Below are 25,000 nucleotides of genomic sequence, written 5' to 3'. Positions count from 1 at the left end.
CTGACAGATGCATACCACATCATAGGCCTTGCATACAGGTTCCTGCTTACCCTCTCTGTTACACAGGTAGCATGCGAGCGCACCCTCTCAACAGCACCCGGAGGCTTTTATGTTGATGGCTACTCAAACAGATGTTTTGCAGAGTTAGTTTAGGTTCTGTTACTAAACATATTGTTTTGTTATGCACCTTCAACACCCCTACACACACAATCACACACCCAGCATGCAACACTACTGATGTTCACACCCCATCGTGTGTTCTGTTCATTTCTACAATATAGTTTATACCAATTCTACCCTCTGATTCCAGTTTCTATATTGTGTTATCTTTCATCTGCTGCCATGCATTTCTTAAGGCTCTGTAAGGCTATCTGATACTAGCCCAGAGTTAAGCCCGGAGTGTTACAATATCCAGTATAATTGTATTCCATCCAGGCAAATTGGTGAATCCAAATGCTATAAAAAAAAAAAACATGATCTTTGTCATCCAAAATAATGTTAAGTGTATGGGTATTTTTCCAAGTAGGCCACTGACTGGTTGATACGTGTGATGCCGTGTATCGAGTAGGCCGGTCTGACAGTATCTCCCGAGCCACCAGTCCGCCCCTGTATGTCGGGGTAACACTAATCTTGTCCCAACAAATGTCATTTAACATTCTAAGTGTTTATAGGCCCCCTGCTGCAGATGAAACTTTCTATGACCAACTCACAGTCTTGAAAGATTGCAATCTAAAGAAATAATGAATTCTTATGGGCGATTTAAATGTGAACTGAGAAGATTAATCAAAGAGGAAAAAAACAAAAAATTATCACTGACAGATTTCACCAAGAACAATTAGTAAAAGGCCCAACAAGGATTGCCAAACGATCCAGTACACAAATTGATCTGATATTTACTAACAAACCAGAAAGAACAACCAAAAGTTATAATTTAAATCACTAGCTTATCAGATCACAACCTAACCCTATTTGCCAGAAAACTGACAAAAAATAGGTTTAGAAATAGTAATCTTTGAATCTCAATATACTGAATGAGGCAAAAGGCAACAGCAAACTGATCCTGAACAAATATAGACTTATCTTACAAGGAGGGTCCCACATTTTTTTAGGAGATTTTAAACTTAAAGTACAGGGAGAGTTCATTGATCATCTTGTTGTTGCTTCTGTTATTAATACAAAAATATATACGAGCTGGGACAATCCTTTACAAAAGGGAAATTGATTCTACAGGCCAGATTTTCGAGTTGGTACAGGCCACAAACTAACAAAATCATAAGCTCCTTAAAAAGCTCAAAATGTAGAGATGCTTTCCAATTTGACACGATGTTTGTTAAATATCATTTAATTAATTTGTCCATTAACCCTCTGGGGACTGAGGTAATTTTCTCGATTTTTCATAATTTATAAAATTCACCTTTTCAAGGCACTTGCATATAAAATACATACCCATGTGTTACATTAAAACATAAAAAATAATAAAAAGGCACAAGTGTAAACAGAAAATATGGCCCTAAAGCTTAAAAATGTAATCTTGATTTGGGAAATTCTTCTTATCTCTTGTGAATACATAACTTTACTCATGTGGACGAACTGTTTTGGTGCTTGAAGTTGGTTTACCAAAAGGTCTTAGGTTCACAAAAGCAGTGGAATATATTAATAAAATGGTAGATACATGTAAATAAATGTCTAAAACCAAATCTTTTATTATCGTTTTTTGAGTAGAAATGTTGTCCGTCACACCTTTCACCAAAATGAGACTGAGAAATTACTTCATACTGCAGATAAAGCTTCATTGGGTGTGTGCAAATGAAAAGTTACCATTACAACATTTTTTGTTTTCAAATAAAATATGTATTATTAAAATATTTACACATGTTCAGAAATAGAAAACAGACCCGGGCTGGTGTGTACAATCGCTCAGTAAATTCAATCAGATCCACCTGAATATCGTTCCATACGAGACTGCAAGATTCCATTGCTGTATTTGGTCAATCATCCTTTTCTGTGAAAACCACAGATCAGTGGAACACCTGCCTGACGTAAGACTTGCAACACTATCAGCACTTTTAAAAATAGTAAAAAAAAAATCTGTTAAAAGCTGCTCAGTGCTGTAAATTATTATGATTTTGACTTCTTACTCTTAATGTGCTGCTCTGTTATGTTTGTTATGACCTGTCGAAGGACTACAGATGCAAATTAGCTGAAGCTATAATCTGGTACAGTGCATAATTATGTAAAAATCAACTGACAAGATGCACGTTTTCTTGAGTACCTTGCCTTGAATTATAGCTGTGATGGAAATTTATCATAAGGGCTTTATTCTCAAATGTGAATAGTGCTGAACTCTGAAAGGAGAGTTCATCTTGACCCAGTCTAATCGGCGCCATCCGAGTGGGGCAATAATCGGTGGATCTCGGTGTTGTTTTACCGAGATCCACCTTTCCTTTTGTTTTCTCCTTTTCTATCTCACTCTTGACTCTCAGGGCCGCAGCCAAACAACACCTTCCAGACAGGCATCAAGGCGTGTCTGGTGGGAAGGAGGACACTCCAAGGAGGAGCAGGGGGGACGGGGAAAAGGGCAAACAGTTCAATAATAATTGTTGATGTATAAAACTCATGTTGAACTATTTTTCGGAGTAAGACCTCCGAACCATCGTGGTGACGAGCTCTGTCCATTCAATTGAATTATTCCAAGTTTCTATTTAATGAATGCTTAAAGACATTTAAGTGTTTCACTTCACATTTGTTTTCTCTAAAGAAGATTGATAAGGTTAATTAATTTCCATTACAGTAGCTAATTGTGTGTTTTTTCTTCTTTTTTTGGTGCACTGCACAACACTGAGGAAAGTGACAGTACTATAACTAAACTACATCTGAGGAAATTATTTTGACTCTTACGCCAGTATGTCAGACTGTTAACCTACCTAATTCAGAGCCGTCATTTGGAACTACAAGTCCTGTTTCTCTGCAGATTAGCATTTTGGTCTCAACATTTTCTGTGCCGTGGGAGAAAACACACGGCAGTTTGAAAATGTGTCTTTGCACAAAGGAAGAGACCACCAGCGGCAGATAAGCGACACATGGTCAAGAGTCATTAAGACAAGTTTAACTTAAAACCACCATTCAAGCAGAGCGCTGAACTGGCTAAGATCATTGTTAATGAATACCCTTAATCTTTTGAAGACAGAACAGAACAGGGAGAACAACTAGGCAATGGATATTACACTTTAAGCAAGCAATTGAGGACCAGGATAGAGTTTTTAAACAGAGACAATACCCTGACATTGCTTCAAAAACCGAAACAATTGTTTTCTGCTGTGGCTGAAGACGTGCCAGGACCATCCCAATTGGATAGCTATGGCTGTGTCAACTGGCAGCCTTTAGTGCTACCTGAAGAGGAAAATAGAGTCTCTCTAACAGAAGAAAGAAGAGCTATTGACTAGTTATTACCAGGAGGGACAAAGGGGTGCAGACCAGAAGCGAGTCAATGACCTGATAACATTAATGTATGAGCCACAGCGTCGTGACATTAATGCAACTCCTTCACCGAGTATGTCAGATATCCAGAAAAATTGGCCATTCCTCATGCAGAAGTTTTTACTCCAGCACTTCTGCAAATTAGTGATGTGTCGGTCGCGAACGAAACGGCTCTGAGAGCCGGCTCTTTGACGTAAACGACGGAAGCCGGCTCCTGATTGGGAGACACTTTTTCTCTCTCTCTCTCTCGCTGCATTTAATTGGTCAATATGTGTGGCGTCGTCTCTGTGCCTGCGCTGAACAGAGGTGGGAGCGGCGGGAGTTACACACACAGTACAGCACACAGCAAGCACACGAACAGGAGGGAGGGATCCACGCCTTACTCATGTGATGGCATGGACTGTGCATTGTAGCAACTTCAGTCCCCTCAGAGAGAAGGTTCTCCAAAACAGGGCAGATAATTGTGGAGAGAAGAAACAGGATCAGCCCCTCAAAGCTGAGGCTCTTGGTCTTTCTCAATGTAAATCTTCAATGAAGGACAAAACTCTGGATGCTGATTTTTTTCTTTTTGTTTTACACATTTTAATTTATATTTTGTTGTGTGATTCTGTAAGCTTCTGTATGTTGTTTCACTTTAAATTTGTTAAGTATTAAAAAGCTAAAAGTTATGTTCATTTGTAAATAGTTAAATGTTTGTTTTTGCACTTTCTAATTATTTTTTTTAATCAAAAACTGTAGAGTGTATAAATAAAAGTGTATTATATGATAAACATTTGATATAGTGCATGTTTTTTTTACATTAGTAATTCATATTGCGCATAATTTTACATTATTGTTGGTAATAAATTAATTTAAGCACCAAAAAATCTGAAGAACCATTTGGGAGCCGAAAGAGCCGGCTCTTTTTAGTGAGCCGAGCCAAAAGAGCCGGTTCTCTAAAAAGAGCCGGAATTCCCATCACTACTGCAAATTGACAGGAATTGAGCTAGAATCAAGACTACGTGTGTTACGCCCCCTGATTTAACTCCGCCCTCTTGCTGTCTAATTGTTTCAGATCTGGCGCACCTGGAGCAGCGCCACCTAAGAGACATGGCTGTTTCTCAATACCAAGTACGCTAAGTACAGATTGTGTACATTAAGTTTGGACTTGGGAGTCCAGGCTCAAGGACGGGAGGACGCAGGACGGTCTTTCTGCAATTTTGACAGCAGCTGACTTGATGTCCCCACCTCAGCTGTTGTTGTCATGAGTTTACTCTGTAAAAATACTTTACAGTGAAGAATCAGTCAAACTAAATGACAACCCTGCTTTTTTTTGCACTGGTTTCACAGACACACATATTGTGTATATATATATACACATATATATATGTATATATATATATATATATATACATATATATACATATATATATACATATACATATATATATATATATATATATATATATATATATATATATATATATAGTGTTTATTATGATAATAGGTAATTCATAATTGTAAACAATTCGGTCAAAAGTAAGACACCGCTGTAGTTCAACGTTAAAGTTAAATTAAAATCGTAATCTTTCCCTCAGTCAAACTGATGTAACGTTACTGTGAATAAATAATAAAACGATAAAGGTTGCTCGTTAGATCCTCAAAACCGAATTATATCTCATGTTTAACCACTACAGAGAAATCGAAGCCAGCGGATCATTTCAAAAAGTCCTGCCGAGATCAAACTGCTCTCGGCGGGCAGCAGTGCTGACCGCCCGGTGCTGGCGGGGCTCACCAGTCCCGCGAGTTGATTCTTGACAAACTGACCACAGATTTCGTTCTCCTGGGCGTGATATGGGGTAGTTTGACTCTTCTTCATCCCATACAACCCACAGAGACCCTGACTACCCCAGCCGCGAAGCACTTCCCCTGGTCCGAGTGCAACCTTGCAGGGACCCCATAGGGCTGAATCCAGTGTTTCACCAGGGTCTTGGCCACCTTCCCCACTGTCTCAAAAGTGCAACTGTTTTTTTACCTTCCTGCAACCTCTCGTCCCTAGAAGGCTTCACACCCCTTCCCCAAGTACACTCGAAAGGCCGATATTGCAGTGTCTGCCTGCTGCAAACTAGCCAAGGCAGCCATGTCAAACGAGGGGAAGCTAGACATGGAAGCTTGGTGGGTGCTGGCACTGGTCTGCTGACACACCGCCGCCCCATGGGGTTTGGACAGCACACACCGTGTGTCCTGAAAACTTTGCGCCCCTCTTCCCTCCGTCTGCTCCGCATACTGCCTGGAGAGAGCATCCGCCTTTGCATTCTGACTACCCGGCTGATATACCAGCTGGAAGTCGAACCGCGCAAGTTCCAACACCCACCGCTGTTCTACAGCTCCAAGCTTGGCGTTTTTCAGATGGCTTAACGGGTTATTATCGGTGAACACTGTAAACTTGTTCCCAATCAGATAGTCCTTAAATGTGTCCGTGACAGCCCACTTCAACCCCAACAGCTCCAGTTTCATGGCGCTATAATTTTCCATATTGCGCTCTGACGGTCGAAGGCCCCGACTGGCGTAGGCAACTGGCCGTCGCTGTCCCTCCTCCTCTTGTGACAAGACAGCCCTCAACCCTTGGTGGCTAGAGTCAATCTCCAGGAAAAAAGGCTTGCTGAAGTCTGCGTAGCGCGGAAACTAACTTCTGTTTTAATGCTTCAAAAGCATCCTCACAGGTTGCGTCCCACAACTGGCCCCACTCGTGGGCCGAGGAGGGTTTTCGCCCCCCTTTGCTGGATAAACGTGTGAACAAAGCGTGGAGGGGGGCTGCCAATGTGGCAACGTTTCTCACAAACCACCTATAAAAACTTGCAAAGCCCAGGAACGACTTCATTTCCCCCACACTCTGTGGGCGCCGCCACTCTGCCACCGTCCGGATCTTCACCGGATCAGTCGCCACTCCCGTAGCCGATATAACATGTCCCAGGTATGCAACCTCTGACTGAAAGAAGGAGCATTTACTCAAGTTGACCTTGAGATTGAACTGCCCCAACCGGGACAACACCAAGTCCAAGCGCTCAAGGTGCTGTTCAATGGTAGATGAAAACACCACAATGTCATCCAGATACAGGAGGGGCGACTGGAACCTCTGATCCCCCAACCGCTGAAAGGTACCTGGCGCATTACAGAGCCCAAACGGCATCCGTGTAAATTCAACCCGAAGGGAGTGCAGAATGCAGTCTTACTGCGATCCTTCTCAGCCACCTTAACCTGATGGTAACCACTTGCCAGATCCGCTCAACGCATCCAAGGACTTCTCAATACGGGGAAGCGGGCCGGTAGCGCTGCCTAACCGTAGCTCCGTCTAGAACTGGAATCTCATGTTCGATTACGTCTGTAAATCCCAAATCCCTATCTGACTTTGCAAAGACCCCAGAATGCTTATTCAGAAGCTGCCTCACTTTCCATACCTGTTCTTCAGTCAGCCCTGGAAATTCCTGGCGAAGGCAACTGCTGCTCCGCCACCCCCCACCTGTTCGCACCCTGTGTCTAGGAGGCATCTGACCTTCACATCCCCCAACAAAACGTCCACAGTTGGACATTGGCCGACCAAACATTCATACTCTTTTTCTGGAACCGAGTGTGAGCCCGACTGAACCTCGCCCGTAGTTGAACTCATTACCCCATGGGGGGAGAGTTTCCCTGCTGCTCAGCGACCTGGGCAAACCTGTCCTGGAAGACCCCCTGGCGACCCCCAGAAGCCGTCCCCCTGCTTGGAGCCCCGACTCGACAGTGTATATACACATATAGGAAATGATTCATACAGTACATATATCCTCATAAGTATATATTTATTCGTATACTACTTTTAAATAAATATAATCTGATTGAGTTGGGTGATGAAGCACTTAAAATTTGGCGATACATTTTCCCAACACTGACGCATTTAACTTGTCTGATATATTTGCCACGCTAGTGTCTTGCAGCGGGGGCGGTGTTAATGAATTCCTCATATGCCTTCATGATCATCTCCTGCTTCTCAGTGGAGAGAAAAAAAAGAAGGTTCCTCTGCGTTTATTTGCCATTGTACTGTTAGAACATTGTGGTGTCAGTGCTCGATTATGATCCCTTCTGAAGAGGAGCGGGCACACGCATTTATCCAGATGACTGACGTCTGGTTAGCATTAACAAGACCGTTTCAGCACGGATCTTTCGTGGAGAAACAGAGTTAGCCTAACGTCAATCATCTCACTAATTTAAGCTGGATAATAGGACATTTGCTCGACTTTGTTGAGCCAGGTACGAGAAATAGGGCCCAGGACTCAAAAGCAGACTCAAATGCAAGGTAGTCGGGTGCGAAAACAAAGTCTTTACTTCATGCAGGGTTCGGTGCACAGGGAGACAAAGAGAGGTATCCGGATCGGCAGGCAAAAACCCACAGGTGAACAGAAACGGGTCAAAATACGGGAAAGGCACACTGAGGAAATCGCTGGTAAGCTCATACAACATCAATAGACAAACTAGCACAGAACAAGCAGTTGACACAGACTAAATACACATACAGGACTGTCTCAGAAAAATAGAATATTGTGATAAAGTTCTTTATTTTCTGTAATGCAATTAAAAAAACAAAAATGTCATGCATTCTGAGTTCATTACAAATCAACTGAAATATTGCAAGCCTTATTGTTTTTATATTGCTGATTATGGCTTACAGCTTAAGAAAACTCAAAAATCCTACCTCAAAAAATTAGAATATCATGAAAAAGTATATTAGTAAGGTATTCAACTAATCACTTGAATCGTCTAATTAAGTTGAAACACCTGCAAGGCTTTCCTGAGCCTTGAAAAACACTCAGCTTGGTTCAGTAAACTAAATCACAAGTATGGGGAAGACTGCTGATCTGACTTCTGTCCAGAGGACCATCATTGACACCCTCCATCAGGAGGGTAAGACACAAAAATAAATTTCTCAAAGAGCAAGCTGTTCACAGAGTGCAGTTTCAAAGCACATCCACAAAAAGTCTGTTGGAAGGGGGAAATGTGGCAGGAAACGCTGCACAACCAAGAGAGATGCCCGCAGCCTTAACAGCATTGTGAAGAAGAGTTTGAGTTTGAGTCCAGAATTTGGGGGAGCTTCAAAGACAGTTGACTGAAGCTGGAGTCCAGGTATCAAAAGCCACTGTTCACAGACGTGTCCGGGAAATGGGCTACAATAGCCGGATTCCCATGGTCAAGCCACTTCTGAACTCAAGACAACGGAAGAAGCGTCTGACTTGGGCTATGGAAAAGAAGCACTGGACAGTTGCAGAGTGGTCCAAAGTCCTCTTTTCAGACGAAAGCAAGTGTTGTATTTCATTTGGAAGTCAAGGCGCCAGAGTCTGGAGAAAGGATGGAGAGGCGCAAAATCCAAGTTGCTTGAAATCCAGTGTGAAGTTCCCACAGTCAGTGATGGTTTGGGGTGCCATGTCAGCCGCTGGTGTTGGTCCACTGTGTTTCATCAAGTCCAGAGTAAATGCAGCTGTGTACCAAGAGATTTTAGAGCACTACATGCTTCTGTCTGCAGAAAAGCTCTATGGAGATGAGGATTTGATTTTCCAGCATGATCTGGCACCTACCCACAGTGCCAAAACCACCAGTAACTGGTGTACTGACCATGGCATTACTGTCCGCGATTGGCCTGCCAATTCCCCTGACTTGAACCCCATAGAGAATTTGTGGGGTATTGTGAAGAAGAAGCTGAAAGACACCAGACCCAACAATGCAAGTGAGCTAAAGGCCGCTATTGAAGCATCCTAGGCATCCATATAACCTCAGCAATGCCACAGACTGATTGCCTCCATGCCACGCCGCATTGATGCAGTAATCCGTGCAAAAGGATTCCCAACCAAGTACTGAGTGCATTAATGGACATTTTCAAATGTTTGATTTTGTTTTGCTGTTATAAATCTTTTTTTTTTACTTGGTCTGAGGAAATATTCAAATTTTTTGAGATAGGATTTTTGAGTTTTCTTAAGCTGTAAGCCATAATCAGCAATATTAAAACAATAAAAGGCTTGCAATATTTCAGTTGATTTGTAATGAATCCAGAATGCATGACAGTTTTGTTTTTTTAAATTGCATTACAGAAAATAAAGAACTTTATCACAATATTCTAATTTTCTGAGACAGTCCTGTAGGAATGAGACACAGGTGGAAAAAATGATGTTGGGGCTCGCAATCACATGGAGGACGGCAAGGAGGGAGTTGTTTGAAACGAGAGACAAGGTGAGTGACAGACAACAGAAATAGAAAGTGACAACACAACAACCCAGAAGGTCTAGCCGTTACAAAGGGAGATAAAAGCTGCCGTCGTACAGAGACCAGATGGCTCGTTGCAACGGGTCCTGCACCCCGTAATCCTGCAGCACCCCCCACAAAATCCCAAAGGGACCTGGTTGAAAGCCTTTTCCAAGTCCACAAAGCACATGTAGAGTGCTTGGGCAAACTCCCAATACCCCTCCAGTAGTCTTGCGAGGGTAAAGAGCTGTTCCACACCCGGGAAGGAATCCCTACTACTCCTCTAAAATCTGAGGTTCAACAAACGGTAGGAGCCTCCTTTCCAGCAACCCTGGCATCAGAGAGACCTCGAGAGACTAAGTAGTGCGATACCCCAATAGTTCGAGGAAACTCTCCGGCCCCCCTTTTTTAAAATGGGAACCAGCACTGTCCCCCGTCCGGGTCAGCAGCTCTCCCCACTGAAAACTGCCTGGGGTAGGCCCTGCTTTCCCTTCCTGAGCCATCAGATGTTTGCCAGAACCTCCTTGAGGACAACCCAAAGTCCTTCTCCATGGCCTCCCCAAACTCCTCTCATGCCCGGAAATCGGTTTGAAATGGCTCGAACAGATCTCGTTGGAAATGAGGTGGGTTTTGAGTTGTGCAGCGACGATGCGTTCCAGTATTTGTGACAGGAAGGGAAGATTTGAGATGGGCCGGAAATTGCTCATGGTGTCAGGGTCAAGTCCAGGTTTCTTTCTGTTTTGTGCATAATTAAAAGTTATAGCTTTTATAATTTAATTGTTTTTCACAAATGCACTACATATATTATAATTCTTTTTCCCTATTAGCTTATTTTCTTATTGCACAGCTCCCGTTTTGTCTGTTCCTCAGCTTCTGGCTGTATGCGGGTGGCTTGGCAGCTGGTTAAGCAGAGCTCTTGTCCAATCAGATTTCACCTCTGTTTCTCTATGGTAGAAAAGCGGGTTAAACTACATGGTGACAGCCTGCTCGGGGTTCTGTACGTGTGATTCCTCACAGAGACAAGGATTCTCAGCAGCAGCACCCTGAATCTACACACTCTGGTGTCTCACACAGCTGTTAAACAGCGTATGAGACTATGACTCAGATGGCAGTGAAGGCCCAGGTAAAAAAAATCAGGCAGCTTAGACTTGGTCAAGCTAGCCTTCTATATGTTGAAGTTGAAATCCACAAGGCCAGTTCTGCCTCCCGTTTTCATCATCAACGTGTGTAAAAGAAGTTGGGAATTATGTTCATTATTTAGGGAATTTAGTTTTAGTTTAGCTATATCCCTCCTTTAATTGAGCGCTTCGGCCTACAGTCAACTTTTACTTTGAAGGTGAGCTGGCCCTCAACTTTGTTTTTCTATTTTCATTGTGGAACGGTTGTCACGATACCAAAATGATGACTTTGATACGATACCTGCCATAAATATCACGTACTTTAAACAGTTAAAAAAGTATCGGTTTAGGTAACATTTTAGCACCGGTATCGGGAAAAACCCAAACGATACCCATCCCTAGTGTGCACTGCTGTGTGAGCTGGTAGCCCCGCCCCCTGCAGCCCCTCCTCCTTGAGCTACGTCTCCATGCGCTCAATGCATGCAGACAGCATGACAGAAACGAGCGGAGCAGTTTTAAGGAAGTATCGATACTTAAAATATGCAAAATTGTATCGTTTTTAACGTACAGGTACCGCAGTACCTTTTTCGTATCGGTATACTGTGCAAACCAAAGTCTGTGCCTTGCCCGTTTGATTTAATTGACTTTTAAAAATGAAACTGTGGTCAGTGATCTTTTGGTGTCCATCACTCGGACAGTGACAAACCAAATATGCATAGTCTCTTTATCCAACTTCAAAATGAAAAGACAAACTTTGTATGCGGACGATCGGGATAAGTGGGATTATTTATAGTGGTCCTACCTTAGCAATGGTCTCATGGAACTTGAAAAGCGGATCCAGGGTCTCTGGTGACTCAGCAGAAAATTGAGCTTCTGACAGGAAACCGGTTGTCTGAGGTGAAGGACAGAAGGAGAAAAAATTGTCTCAAGACAAATCATGATCTCATTCAGAAATGTTTTTGTACTATGACATAGAAGTCTAAGGCTCCCCCCCCCCCCAAAAAAAAAAAAGATTACCCTCTTTCTCTTCACTTTTCTCATCCGTTATGTACAAGTCTGTTCTATTATATTCTAAGAGTGGAGTGACCTGTCAACCCTTTGAAAGGAAACAGCGGTAACTGCTCTCGAGGCTGCCATTTTCAGGCTGCCAGGGTGTTTTGTTCCGCTGTCAAGTACACACATATACACACAGTACTTGTGCAGACACACTCTCACACACACACACAAAGTCTACTGCCTTTGTAGATAATTTTGTTTTCAAAGTGCCAAATTAACACACACTTTCCACTCAGTGTAGCCTTGAAATCAAGAAATGCCTGACAACTCCTGTTTATCGTACTAGTTCAGACATGCTGTATAGTAACATTCTCCTCCTGTGTGGTCGGTTTGAGTTTAGAGTCTCTCAGATTAATAAATAATATTGCATTTATTTATCTATTGTGCAGTAAATAAAGATGCTTCTTGTTTATGACATCAACGTAGGAAAAAACAGTGAAAGGTTGGCTCATGTAATGTTAACCTCTTAACGTTCTGTTGGCGGGCGCCCATTTCAACTATACACTGTACATTCCGTTGTACACTGTAAATCTATTTATAGTTCGGTACGAGTGCCGATATGTTTCTGGAAACCTACGATTCTTGTGATTCCAGCTGTCCACTCCCTTTCAAGATCAGACCACCACAGCAGCTACAATCAATACTTTTGTCAGACAACAACAAACAAGCGATTTGAAAATCAAGACAACTCACCGATGACGCCTCATATTGATCCATAAATCCATAATATTCCAACAAAAACGGCGTTGTTACGTCGTAAAGGTCCAATAAAAATAAATTCCATAAAAGATTTAGTCCAAAACACGTGATTACATCCATAAATATCCACCAACTGGCGTTGCATCATTCCACTGCAGCTGAAAGTTATGAACGAAAGTAGTTTCGTTTTTAGCAGAAAGTTATGTTTGCATGGGAGCACAGCTACAAACTCGCTATCAACATGTCCGCCGAAATCTAACGGTTCCAATGAGACCCCACTTGAACCAATAGGAGCTTCATGTCCTGACTGACAGTGTTGGGGGTAACGAGTTACAAAGTAACGGATTACAGTAACGGAATTACTTTTATAGGTAACGAAGAAAAGTAACGCATTACACTCAAAATATTGGTAACTACACTACTTTACTAGACCTCAGTAACGTGCGTTCCTGCGTTACTCAAGCCATTTGTACAGTCCGAAAAGTTCTCTTTTAGCGGCGCGCGAGTCACACGACACATCCTTCATGAACAACCTATCACAGAACTTCGATCTGAATGATTTGAGTGACGTAGCTGCTGGTACGTAGGAGGGAAGCGGGGAATGGATGAGACGGAGACGGAGTGCCCGGATCCAACTGGGAGGTTCTCTCCAGGTTCCCTAGGATTAAGGATATTGCAAAGCAATACAACACTCCAATACCATCAAGTGCACCTGTCTGTAATGACGTGGAGCTTCTAATGAGGACCAAGACACGTCTGGTATGAACGGAATCACTTTACTGGTGAACTGTAGTATTACAACTGTTAAAGCGATTGAGAACGCGCTCTTGCACCAGACATGTATATATTTTCTACACGTAACATTAACATTAGTTAGCGTCAACAAGCACATATCATTGTACTTTATGCCTTCAAAGTAAAAGCACTTCCTGTTTACATGCTCTTCACAATAAGAGTAAATCATGTAATAAAACAAGTTACAACACTGTCGAAAGGCTTTTCAGCCTGGGCAGTATTGTTCTGACCCCAAGGAGGAACAGGCTGTCGGATAAAAGATTCAAGAGACTTTTACTCATGCGATACAATCGCTATTTTGAAGGGTTTGGGAATAGAGAAAAATTACAAACTTCTTAGGATATAGTGCACTTTCTGTTTATTTTGGCAATGATGAAGTGAATTTTCTATTTATTTAATTGCATTTTCAGTTTCTATTTTTTTGGGTTAAGTGCATTTCTGTTTCTATTTTATGGGAAAAAGTGCCATTCATTTTTCTATTTTGCTTAAACCACTACAATGATTCCTATAACAAGCTGGTTTTGTTCTTAGGAGTCGGCCCCCATTTGGTTTAGTGGGGTCTCATGTTTCCAAAAGCCTGTTTTCAATGTGTTATGCTGTTTGACCTGAATGTCCCCACCATACGCAGCCTCTTGTATCCTGTTGTTTGTGGATTTTAAAGTGAGGCATATTTCTTTGGTCAGACAGTGTGAACAGGGTTAATGTTCGTTCAAGTTAATGGCTGAGTTTTATATGCCATTTTGTTTTACATGTTTACAATACACTATGTGGAAAGGCTAAGAGATGCCCTTTATTGAACATTGAAAATAAAGTGGTGAAAGGGCCATGATGTTTGTCCATGTATCTTTGCGGTTAATTTGGACATTTGCTTAAAAAAAGGGAAAGTAAAGTAACTAGTAGTGAAGTTACTTTTCAAATGCAGTAACTAGTAAAGTAATCTAGTTACAATTTTCAGAAGTAACTAGTAACTTTTTCTGAGTAACTACCCCAACACTGCTGACTGACAAGCTACATTACCCAACCAGAAGCTACGTTCAAGTTTAGGCTCAGCCTCTATTTTCTTACGTGGCTCACGTCTGTCGCGTCGTACAGGTCAGATAACAGGCGTTTCGGACAGCCAATTAAATTGCCTAAACAAAGATAGGCGGGAAGAGGGGGGTGCAAATAATCCCAACAGCCTTCAATTTGATAAGAAGAGACAGCTGCTGTAGAGCTTCAGTCTGAAGTGTAAATTAGCATAAAAAAAGCATTTATACTTCATTTTCTCTGTCAGCAATACTGGTAGTATATATATATATATATATATATATATGAATAGTACTTATATAAGTTTGCAAGACTATAAGCATTTTTAATAGGTATATATATATATATATATATATATATATATGGAATATTTTCAGTCTTAAAATGAAAAAACGCCTAGACATTTCATTAGAAAAACATGTGTAAAATATTAATTTTCTGTGATATTGTTATCAACTTTTTACTTAGACTAGAAAAGGCTTCAGGCTATGGTCCCATGGTGTTTTCCAGTCGATAAGTCCCATTTATAGTCATCTACAGGCATCTATTTACAAAGAAATGTTCAGACGGAAATAAAAACCTTATACTTTAGTGTGTTCAAACTCATATAACTCAGTGTCAGCAGCACTTAAAGTGATTCTGACTATTGAGGGAAAAAAGCTTCAGATTGTTACCTTTCAAAAGAGACCAAGACCATGCATTTACTCCAAATAGTTCAAGTACAGCAATTTACTTTGGGTATACCTGGATAGGCGTTTTTTGTCAAATTTTACAGGAATGTTAAGAGGTTAAAGTACACGGAGAGTGGACGTTGTGGTTGATTGTCATGGACTTCAACAAATCAGATCTTTAGTTTGACAAGCTGTGTGTATTCTTTGACATGCAGCGCCTGCAAAATGGCGTAGGCGTATATGATTGGTCAGTGGCCCAGCGTGACCATTAACATGCGCTGTGATTGATCAGTGGGGCAGCGTGACTTCTGTCAATGAAGTTACTAGAAACTGCTTTTTCTAGAACCTACAAGCTACCTTGAAGCTCATGCTGAAGCCTGAGAAACGGACTTGCTAGTAGATTTCCTGATGACGCCTTTCGCACAAAAGGTTACGGGCATGTGGTGAGCGAAATGCTGGTTGTGCTACTTTTTTTACATCTGCAGTTGTATTTAAATCATAAACAAGCCACAGCACTGTTGTTGCTGCTGGTCGAGCCGGGACTGGGGCCGTGTCTCTCCCCTCGCCAAGGTGCCAGCAGCTGCTGGAAATGTCTTGTGTCTGTGCAGTGTTTTAGTGCCACAGTTGTTTTGTTATAACTAAATGTGACTGTTGAGTTAGACAACATGCATTGTTCGTTAATTATGCAGCAACGGCGAGGTTGGAGGCTTGTTCCACGGAGTGTCCGCTGTTTGCACACCAAGCCCCCAGCGCCTCGTTTTAGTTTTTAAAAACAGCACCTTAATTATCTCCGCAACCACAAGGTTGTTTAACTTCATTTAAATTGCTACAATACCATAACCCTTGTGAGAAAAAAAAAATAAGTTACCGTTTATAAAACACCTTTTTCTCGTGGTTAAAATAGCTCTGCAGGTTGGTCCACACACCAGGTGTGACCTCCCTCCATATCCGTCAGTGGCGGGCCGTGGGTTTTAGACCAAGGCTTTCAATGACGTGTGTCCACAGGGGCGGTTTTGGGCACGGGCGACCCGGGCAGCCGCCCGGGGCGGCACTTTTTCATGACAGAGATATATATATATATATATATATATATATATATATATATATATATATATATATATATATATATATATATATATATATATATATAACATTTAAATAATACAAAAATTAAAGTGTAATAAAATACAATTTGCATTGCAAGCAGTGTCTCTTGCGTCAGGAAACACGGGGCAACTAAAGAATTAGTCTGATGTAGCCTATTAACATCTATGTCCTCTGTCAGTGCATTAATGGACATCTCAAACCTACATGTGAAAACCGGAACCAAGACACTGTTACTGCATGTTGAAGAGAATAATTGATTTTGGGGCCAACAAGCCACACAATTGTGACAACAAAATATAGTTTCTCCATTTTTGCTAACCAGCATCTAAATGAACATCACATTCATTTTAAGTTGTTTTTCTGTCCACAAAATACCAATATTCACTCCCCCTTTAGCTCTAGTTTTGTTATCCACCAACTCCTGATTGGAATACCTGAGTCTATAGTTGGTAAATGCTCCACTGTGTTCACCAGCAAGTTTTTAACTTTGTAAACTGACTGTCCAGAAGATGTCAAAAAGTCAAAGAGTTTATCAGGGCTTTATCATGAACCAAATCAGTAAAGAAGAGCCAAAACAATGAGATGAATTAAACTAAATAGGTTCAAGGTGAAGAGAACATGCATAATAACCTGTCTGGGGTTGTTTCTACAAGATACCCCTTTGAAAATCAGTTGATTTATTGTAAATAAAGAAATATGAATTACTGCAGATTTAGTCATACAGCGTCGCCATTACATAATTTGTCCACCAGAGAGAACCGACAAGTACACAGTAAAATAGCACACTCAGTACTAAAGTATTACATTTAATGGATCAGTCACAATACAAGTTGTTTCCGTTACAATATGGGTTCATGTTTGGTCAGTTGATCCAATCACAATATACAAATGTTGATTAGAGCTGCTTAAGGTCTTACATTTAGAATGTTCGTTTTCATATATCTATGGACACTGAAATCTTAGGGGCTAAAAATCCATTTACTTTTGTCTGTTTTCTGTAGTGGTGTTTTGCATGCATTCAGTCATGTATGATCCTATTACACACATTGTGCTAGCTGGGATAGGGGGGAGAGACACACAGAGCAGTTGAAGGACACTCAGTAAAACCTGCTCGTGCACCCTGACTACACAGTACCAAAAACACATATTCACAAATAAGACTTAAACAAGTGCAAACATATGTAGAGACATGTATAGAAAGACACACAGCTTGAGGACAAAGCACACGTGTGATCTGAATACAAGATATGCATGGACATTATGTGTATATATATATATATATATATATATATATATATGTGCTGTCATGTGCTGCGTTAACGCAAACCAATTTGTAAAAAAAAATAAGAGACGCTAATGAATGAAAAGTTTACTTTCAAAAAGGCTGAGAGTTGCAACAGCACTTGACCCAAGGTCAGATTGCCATGCTTCATTATTTCTTATACTCATCCTCAGAATCGTTTTTCTCTCAGTGTGTTTGTATTGTTAGGTTGCTTGCTTCTTTACTTTGTATTTTTGAAATTAGCACTGTAAAGATAGGGGTATAGTCGCAATTGTGTTATACCTGCACCTGTACTTGTGTTAAAGTTGCCTTTAATTTCATTTCAAGGTTTAAGGACCTCAAGTGTCTGAACAAACCTGACAGGGCTGAGGTGTGGGGTACGATCCGCGCCCTGCTCCAGGAGATGGAAGGGGAGAGGCTCGCACAGCCGGATAACAAAGTCACGCCTGAGCCTCCTACGAAGAAAGCAACTCTCATGCTTGCACATGAGTCTTCATCTGATGAAGAGGAGGACAGTATTGAGCAATGTCTGGAGCGCTACAAGGCAGGGCCTCTTACTGGCATGGATGACCTGAACATGTCAACAGGCTTGTCTGTTTGAGTAGCTGGCTGAAAACAAAGAAGTAGGAGGCTTACCTTTTATTGGTAACCTAACTGTTACGGTTCATTGTTCCGAAATAAGAGGCCTGACTGCTATGTTCAGCGCGCTATGTGTGCACTTTATAATTTTATTTTGTATGCCCTTGTTTACCTGAAATGGTCCCGTACTTGTATAGTGCTTTTCTAGTCTTCCGACCACTCAAAGCACTTTGACACTACATGACATCATTCACCCATTCATACACTGATGATCCAAACTGAATGTCAGAATGGGAAAGAAAAGTGATTTAAGCAATTTTGAGCGTGGCATGGTTGTTGGTGCCAGACGGGCCGGTCTGAGTATTTCACAATCTGCTCAGTGACTGGGATTTTCACGCACAACCATTTCTAGGGTTTACAAAGAATGGTGTGAAAAGGGAAAAACATCCAGTATGCGGCAGTCCTGTGGGAGAAAATGCCTTGTTGATGCTAGAGGTCAGAGGAGAATGGGCCGACTGATTCAAGCTGATAGAAGAGCAACTTTGACTGAAATAACCACTCATTACAACCGAGGTATGCAGCAAAGCATTTGTGAAGCCACAACACGCACAACCTTGAGGCGGATGGGCTACAACAGCAGAAGACCCCACCGGGTACCACTCATCTTCACTACAAATAGGAAAAAGAGGCTACAATTTGCAAGAGCTCACCAAAATTGGACAGTTGAAGACTGGAAAAATGATCTGATGAGTCTCGATTTCTGTTGAGACATTCAGATGGTAGAGTCAGAATTTGGCGTAAACAGTATGAGAACATGGATCCATCATGCCTTGTTACCACTGTGCAGGCTGCTGCTGGTGGTGTAATGGTGTGGGGGATGTTTTCTTGGCACACTTTAGGCCCCTTAGTGCCAATTGGGCATCATTTAAATGCCACGGCCTACCTGAGCATTGTTTCTGACCATGTCCATCCCTTTATGGCCACCATGTATGGCTACTTCCAGCAGGATAATGCACCATGTCACAAAGCTCGAATCATTTCTAATTGGTTTCTTGAACATGCCAATGAGTTCACTGTACTAAAATGGCCCCCACAGTCACCAGATCTCAACCCAATAGAGCATCTTTGGGATGTGGTGGAGCGGGAGCTTCGTGCCCTGGATGTGCATCCCACAAATCTCCATCAACTGCAAGATGCTATCCTATCAATATGGGCCAACATTTCTAAAGAATGCTTTCAGCACCTTGAATCAATGCCACGTAGAATTAAGGCAGTTCTGAAGGCGAAAGGGGGTCAAACACAGTATTAGTATGGTGTTCCTAATTATCCTTTAGGTGAGTGTATATACACACACACACACACACACACACACACACACACACACTAGCTACCAGCCTCCCTCCAAGTCATATATCCCTCCGCCTCTCATTTAGAGACATTTGACATGGGAGTTTGGTTATGTAATTACAAACAGAAGCATAAAAAACAACTTGGACTGAGCCACAGAGTTGGATCTCAGAGACATGAGGCAGAGTTTTTCTTCTTTTTTTAAGTTGTGCTTATTTGAATTGCTTGAGATAATACACTTCAACTCCGGCGGCAAAATCGCGTGAGTCATAGTTGCGTCAGCCAATCAGCGTTGAGAAGCTCCGCCCGTCACCACCGCCGTTGCTGACTACTGTGCCTCCTGTCAGACCTCTGACACCAGCAGTGAGTACTGTGAAACCCTCCCTCCTTTGCCGTCCCCCATGAGACACAGACCCAGGATGCCGACCCCATCTGGGCCCACCATGAGCTATGCAGCCCCAGGCACCTTCTGCTAGAGTTCCATGGCAGTTTCACCAGGAGTAAGGAGGAGGTGGGACAAACTAATTTAGTAGAGCATGGGATTGACACGGGATGCACAGCGTATCAAGTGTCGACGCCTCATGAGCCCTCCGAGACCCAGGTCCTGGTCCCTGTAGCCCCAAGGCAGAAGCTGCATGCCAGAGAGTGAGTTACCCTCCTCCTCCTCTTCACCTGTCCCCTCGCCAGTGGTTGAGTACTTGCCCCCTGATCCCTTGCTCACAGTCCCCCAGTCGGCCCAGTCGCGCAGGCAGTAGAGTCCACCAGGCTGTTTCAGAGACTTTGTTTGTTACATCTGGGATGGGAAATAGAAGTGAGACTCTCGGCTCCAGAGGGGGCACGAATGAGCCCTGGTCTCACTGGAAGTGACAGATTTCCACCCGGCTCTTCCTAGTTTGTAAAACTAATTAGATTAAAAAAGACATTTACCCGTTGTTAAAAGAAAAAAGTGGACAACATGTTCTATCTGCATTGTGTGGATTAGCAACCCTCTACAGTTTGGAGTTATGCATTAGTGGAGTCAGTCTTGCCACTCTTCTTCTTCTTCTTTGGTGTTTGATGGCAGCTTGCATCCTTTTTGTTGTATTACTGCCATCTTCCGGTTCCCAACTAAACTTTCCTCATCAGTCCTGTTGCTCACAAGAAGTTGGTCAAGCAATTTCTTCCCAGTTTACTAGATCCCCACTTTATTATATGACTTAGCGCTCTTCCTTTCATCCCTTGTCTTTCCATTTCTCCCAGCATGTGCCTCCTTTCTGGGCTGTGTCTAGTAACATGGTGGTGATAACATGTTGTACACTATCTGGGGCCTGGCAGTGTTCACAGAGACCGGTTGGATGCTTCCCTATCACAATGGGCTGCGTAGATTGCTGTGTCCAATTCTTAATCTTGACATTGAAACTTCTTCTCTCCTGTTTCCTCCCCTGTATCTTAAATTATTCACTTTCTTCTGAATTGAATGTGGGTGTTTCCCCCTCATCTCCTTGTCCCATTGTTTTTGCCATACTCTGATGACATTTTTCATTTTTTTAATGCCCTTTCCCTCTGCTTTGGATAACTTGAAATCTATGTGTACTTTATTTTTCCTTTAGTACTTGTTTGGCTAGTTTGTCCAAAGTCCTGCCACGCTGTCATTTTATGAGTTCAGTGCACCTGTTTATCACACCCACCTAATCAGCCTATTCTGTACACCTGTTGGTCACATCTCGTCAGCTCTATCACACTCACCTGCCCACTCTGCTGCACCTACTCCATTCAGTATACAAGCCCCAACTTCACTCACAGTCACTGCCAGTTTGCCGCTGCCTTTTATGAAATCAAAATACTATTTTTTTATTTTTAAAATTGTTTTCTTGTATTTTATGCTTATTCTAATCTTCTATCTCTTGGCTCTGTTACACGTGGGGATGGTCCGTATTATTTGCAGGGATTTTATGGACAGAAGGAGAATCTTTTCATATTGTCAATAGGCAGGGCCTATGGTTCCCCCCACAGACACACACAATACTGTACATCACTGAAGAGACATTTATTAACTTAACTGCTTTACTTTGCATAGCAGTTTTTCACCCACTTATAATTCTACTATTCTACATTGCAGTTCAACAATAAATGGTGCATAGACAACAAACACCAGAATAGTTTCAGAACATTTTCTTTTTTATCATTTTAAATAATTTATTACACACTCAAAGTTCGGATTAAATTAACTCCATAAACTGTGCAAAACACTCTCTTTTTTTTCAAATATGTTTATTGAACAAACATCAAACATCAAAACATGATACAAGCTGTATAGGGAATGACTATGGTTAACAAGGTTTGACAAGGTTTTCCCTTACACACAAATTCCCCCCCACTTCATCTCTCCTACCCCCTCCCCTTCCAAACAGGCAGTGAACAAGCATCTCCCACCCATTTTTTGAAATGTAAAGTCTGGTATGGTCCTCTGCAAACTAACTCTGTCCTTACCGCATCACAGAGGGCTGGCCAGTCAGCAGGATCTATAGATATCAGACCTGGATATCAGAAATTGCGGAGGGTGAGGTGTCTGCAGGCGGCAGTGTAGTTTCACTGGTGCCCTGAGTGCTTGATGTGGTCCTGGATGTCCCTTCACCTTCACCTGTATTCAAGCAAATTGTATAGCCAGACAAGCGGTGTTTAATATAATAAGTCAAATGATCATGAATGTGGTTGAACTTCTTTAAGAAAACAAGCTGTTGTATTTAATACATGCTAACATGTTTCTATTGTACTTTAAAGTATGGATGTGGCTTGAATAAATACTATTAAATAGACTCACCTGATGCAAGCTGTGTGTTCCTGGCCTGTGTGTTACTGGCCCCTTGAGTACTACTGGATGTCCCTTCTCCTGCAGCTATATTTAAACAGAGTTCATCCATGCTGTTCGTTACACAATTGCATTTGGTCATTTCTATCATCCTACCACATCGTTGCATTGTACAAATACATTTTATCTGACCATGTAACTTGTAGTAGATAAATTACAATTACTGCCACCACTGCTACAAGGCTAAATAATACTACTGATTACAATTAGTAGTATTAATGTGATTATGAAAGTAATAATAATAATAACAATAACAAAAACAGCAACACTAGTACTAGTTGTGTAGGCTGCTTACAAAGTTCAGAGGGAGGCGAATCAGGCGTCCTTTCTCCAGCAGGTCTGCATCTGGCCAATTTAATAAAAAAAACACACATACATTTTAATATATTCCTGGGGAGGAACTGTACAGAAGGGTGAACACCGCCACTATCCCTCAAATGGTTACTGTGTGTGAATGCACCTGCTAGTTGTGAATTCACTAAACAGAACTTATGCCATTTATAATGAATGTAGACAGCAACTGTACTTTTCATAACTAGCATACGTTATCCAGATACTGGTCTTTTGACATGTACATCCATGTAGGTTATCAGTGAAGTTACTTTTGCTAGTAATAGCCTACGTAGCAAATTAGCAAAGTAACAGTTGCTAGCCAGCTATAGCGAGCCTAAGTGACAGCAATGAAACATCCAATATTAGGTGATGCACAATAATAAATGTATTTCGTTTGACACCTTGATGGCTGAGATCAGAAGACTTACCTCTATTTCTTTTCCTCTTCTTCCTTTTTTCGTCCCTGTTCTCCAGATGGTTTAGACCGCTTCATTTTTGCAAATGTCACGGGCCAGTCAAAGTGGCCGCACAATAGATTTATTTTTCAGATCGCGCAAACCTTTTTTGGAGTAAGCCATCTTTGCAATAGAAGATTTTTGATGTGACTTGTTGAGTCTTGGCCAATCAGCGTCCCGTTTTCTCGACAAAAAAAATCTGATTTTTGGCCGAGTTGTTGTTATTTTTGTAATAGAACATCTTAGATGTGACGTGTCTTGGCCAATGAGCGTTAAGATGTTTACAGCGCCCATTTCTCAATATGCTTGTCTCTCGATACTTGATGAGAAAACTCACAGCTGAATCGTCCCTGCTCGCGGGAGCCAGCGCCGCCCCCCACGCGGTGAGGGCGCCCCCAACCCATTTGTCGCCCAAGGCATTCGCCTAGTTCGCCTATAGCAATCGCCGGCCCTGTCAACCGGTATTGTAAGAATCACTCATTCATGTATATATCAATGCAGACTGATTCACCAACATTCCTGCTTTCAACACATTTAACATTAATTCATGATGTCGGTTTAACCCTAATCCTGCCAACATATTCAACATACAAGGACTACTGACTGGCCCCTGGGAATCTCATGAATAACCTACTGTAGAAACAATTATAGCAAAAGGTTAACTTCTCAAAACATTATTAGATTGTAATTAATGTCATCTGATTATCGTTCAAGGAAATTTTTTTAATTTTTTAGACTAGCTCTAGGGATGTGGAACGTCACCTCACAAGCGGGGAAAGAGCCAGCCAGATATAGTTGGGCTTACCTCCACGCACAGCACTGGCTCTAGAACCAAGTTCCTGGAGAAGGGTTGGACTTGGTCCTTTTCTGGAGTTGCCCAAGGTGAGAGGCGCAGGGTGGGGCTTCTTTATTGGACTTCTGTGCAAGCCACAGTTTGGCTTTAATGAACACCACGTTCAAACATAAGGTGGCTCATAAGTGTACCTGGAACCAGAATAACTTAGGCCGGAGATCAATGATCGATTTTGGAATCGTATCATCTGATCTGCGGCTCTATGTCTTGGACACGCTGAAGAGAGGAGCAGAGCTGTCAACTGATAACCATCTGGTGGTGAGTTGGATCAGCTGGGTGAGCAGGGTCGTCCTTTAATCAGAGGATCGGCGGTTCGATCACCAGCTCTGCTAGCCTATGTCGATGATCCAAAAATTGGAATGATAGGATAAAGCTACTGTGAGATAAACAAAAAGTAAACATCTGGGGTCTGCAGAGACCGCAGTTGGTAGGATTAGTGTTAAACATATATACCGTTAGTAAGTGTTTTCACATTAGTTTAGTCACATTTGAAGCATTATTCAGTTTTTGCACATTTGCCACAAAGATGCGGTCAAACTCTATCTGACCGCTGCTATAACGCACAGTTATATAGTTTCCTAATTTATGTTTATTTTTGTTGTGTGTGTGTATATATATAATTTGTTTATGTTCATTTTTTACTTTAACTGTTTTTGCAATATTCACTTTATGTCAGACAGAAGAGAAACACAATTGCAGGTCTTCTGTATGTTTGCACAAATGGAAGAAGTGACAATACAACTGACTTTGACTTTTGATGTGAAGCTCTTGTTGATAAAACCAGACTGGCAGTGACGTTGTGCCAAAAACAGAAGTCCTTCTGAGCCAAATATCCTTATAGAAGGCTTTGTATGACATCTTTGGAAAAGTGAATCCTTGTTTTTCATGCGATTTCCTGCAAAAGCAAGCAACATGCATCAATTACTGCTGTTTACATGACTACGGTGTCTCTTCAAGATAAACTTTCGTCTTCACAGGAACAGAACAACCAATAGGTTTCGGCAAAGTAAATAAAAAAAAAATAACTATGGAAGTGCCGTTACCTAAGTACGCTCTATCTGGTTGAAGTACAGTTCACATAGTGAGAACACAGATATTACTCGTAAAG

General features: G+C 41.8%; 1 protein-coding gene across 1 annotated transcript in view; it reads right to left on the bottom strand.

The window, feature by feature from the left end:
* The window catches only part of naaladl2 (N-acetylated alpha-linked acidic dipeptidase like 2), a gene marked incomplete at both ends in the record, with an annotated part of 281,105 nt that overhangs the window by 71,178 nt on the left and 184,927 nt on the right, over positions 1–25,000 (bottom strand). The window contains one exon of the mRNA XM_079221477.1: positions 11,644–11,733. Coding sequence (XP_079077603.1) covers positions 11,644–11,733 — 90 coding nt within the window. The remainder of the gene's footprint in view (positions 1–11,643; positions 11,734–25,000) is intronic.

Source organism: Taurulus bubalis (assembly GCF_910589615.1).
Source record: "Taurulus bubalis genome assembly, chromosome: 7".
In the NCBI taxonomy this organism is placed as follows: domain Eukaryota; kingdom Metazoa; phylum Chordata; class Actinopteri; order Perciformes; family Cottidae; genus Taurulus; species Taurulus bubalis.
This window is presented reverse-complemented; position numbering and strand designations above follow the sequence as displayed.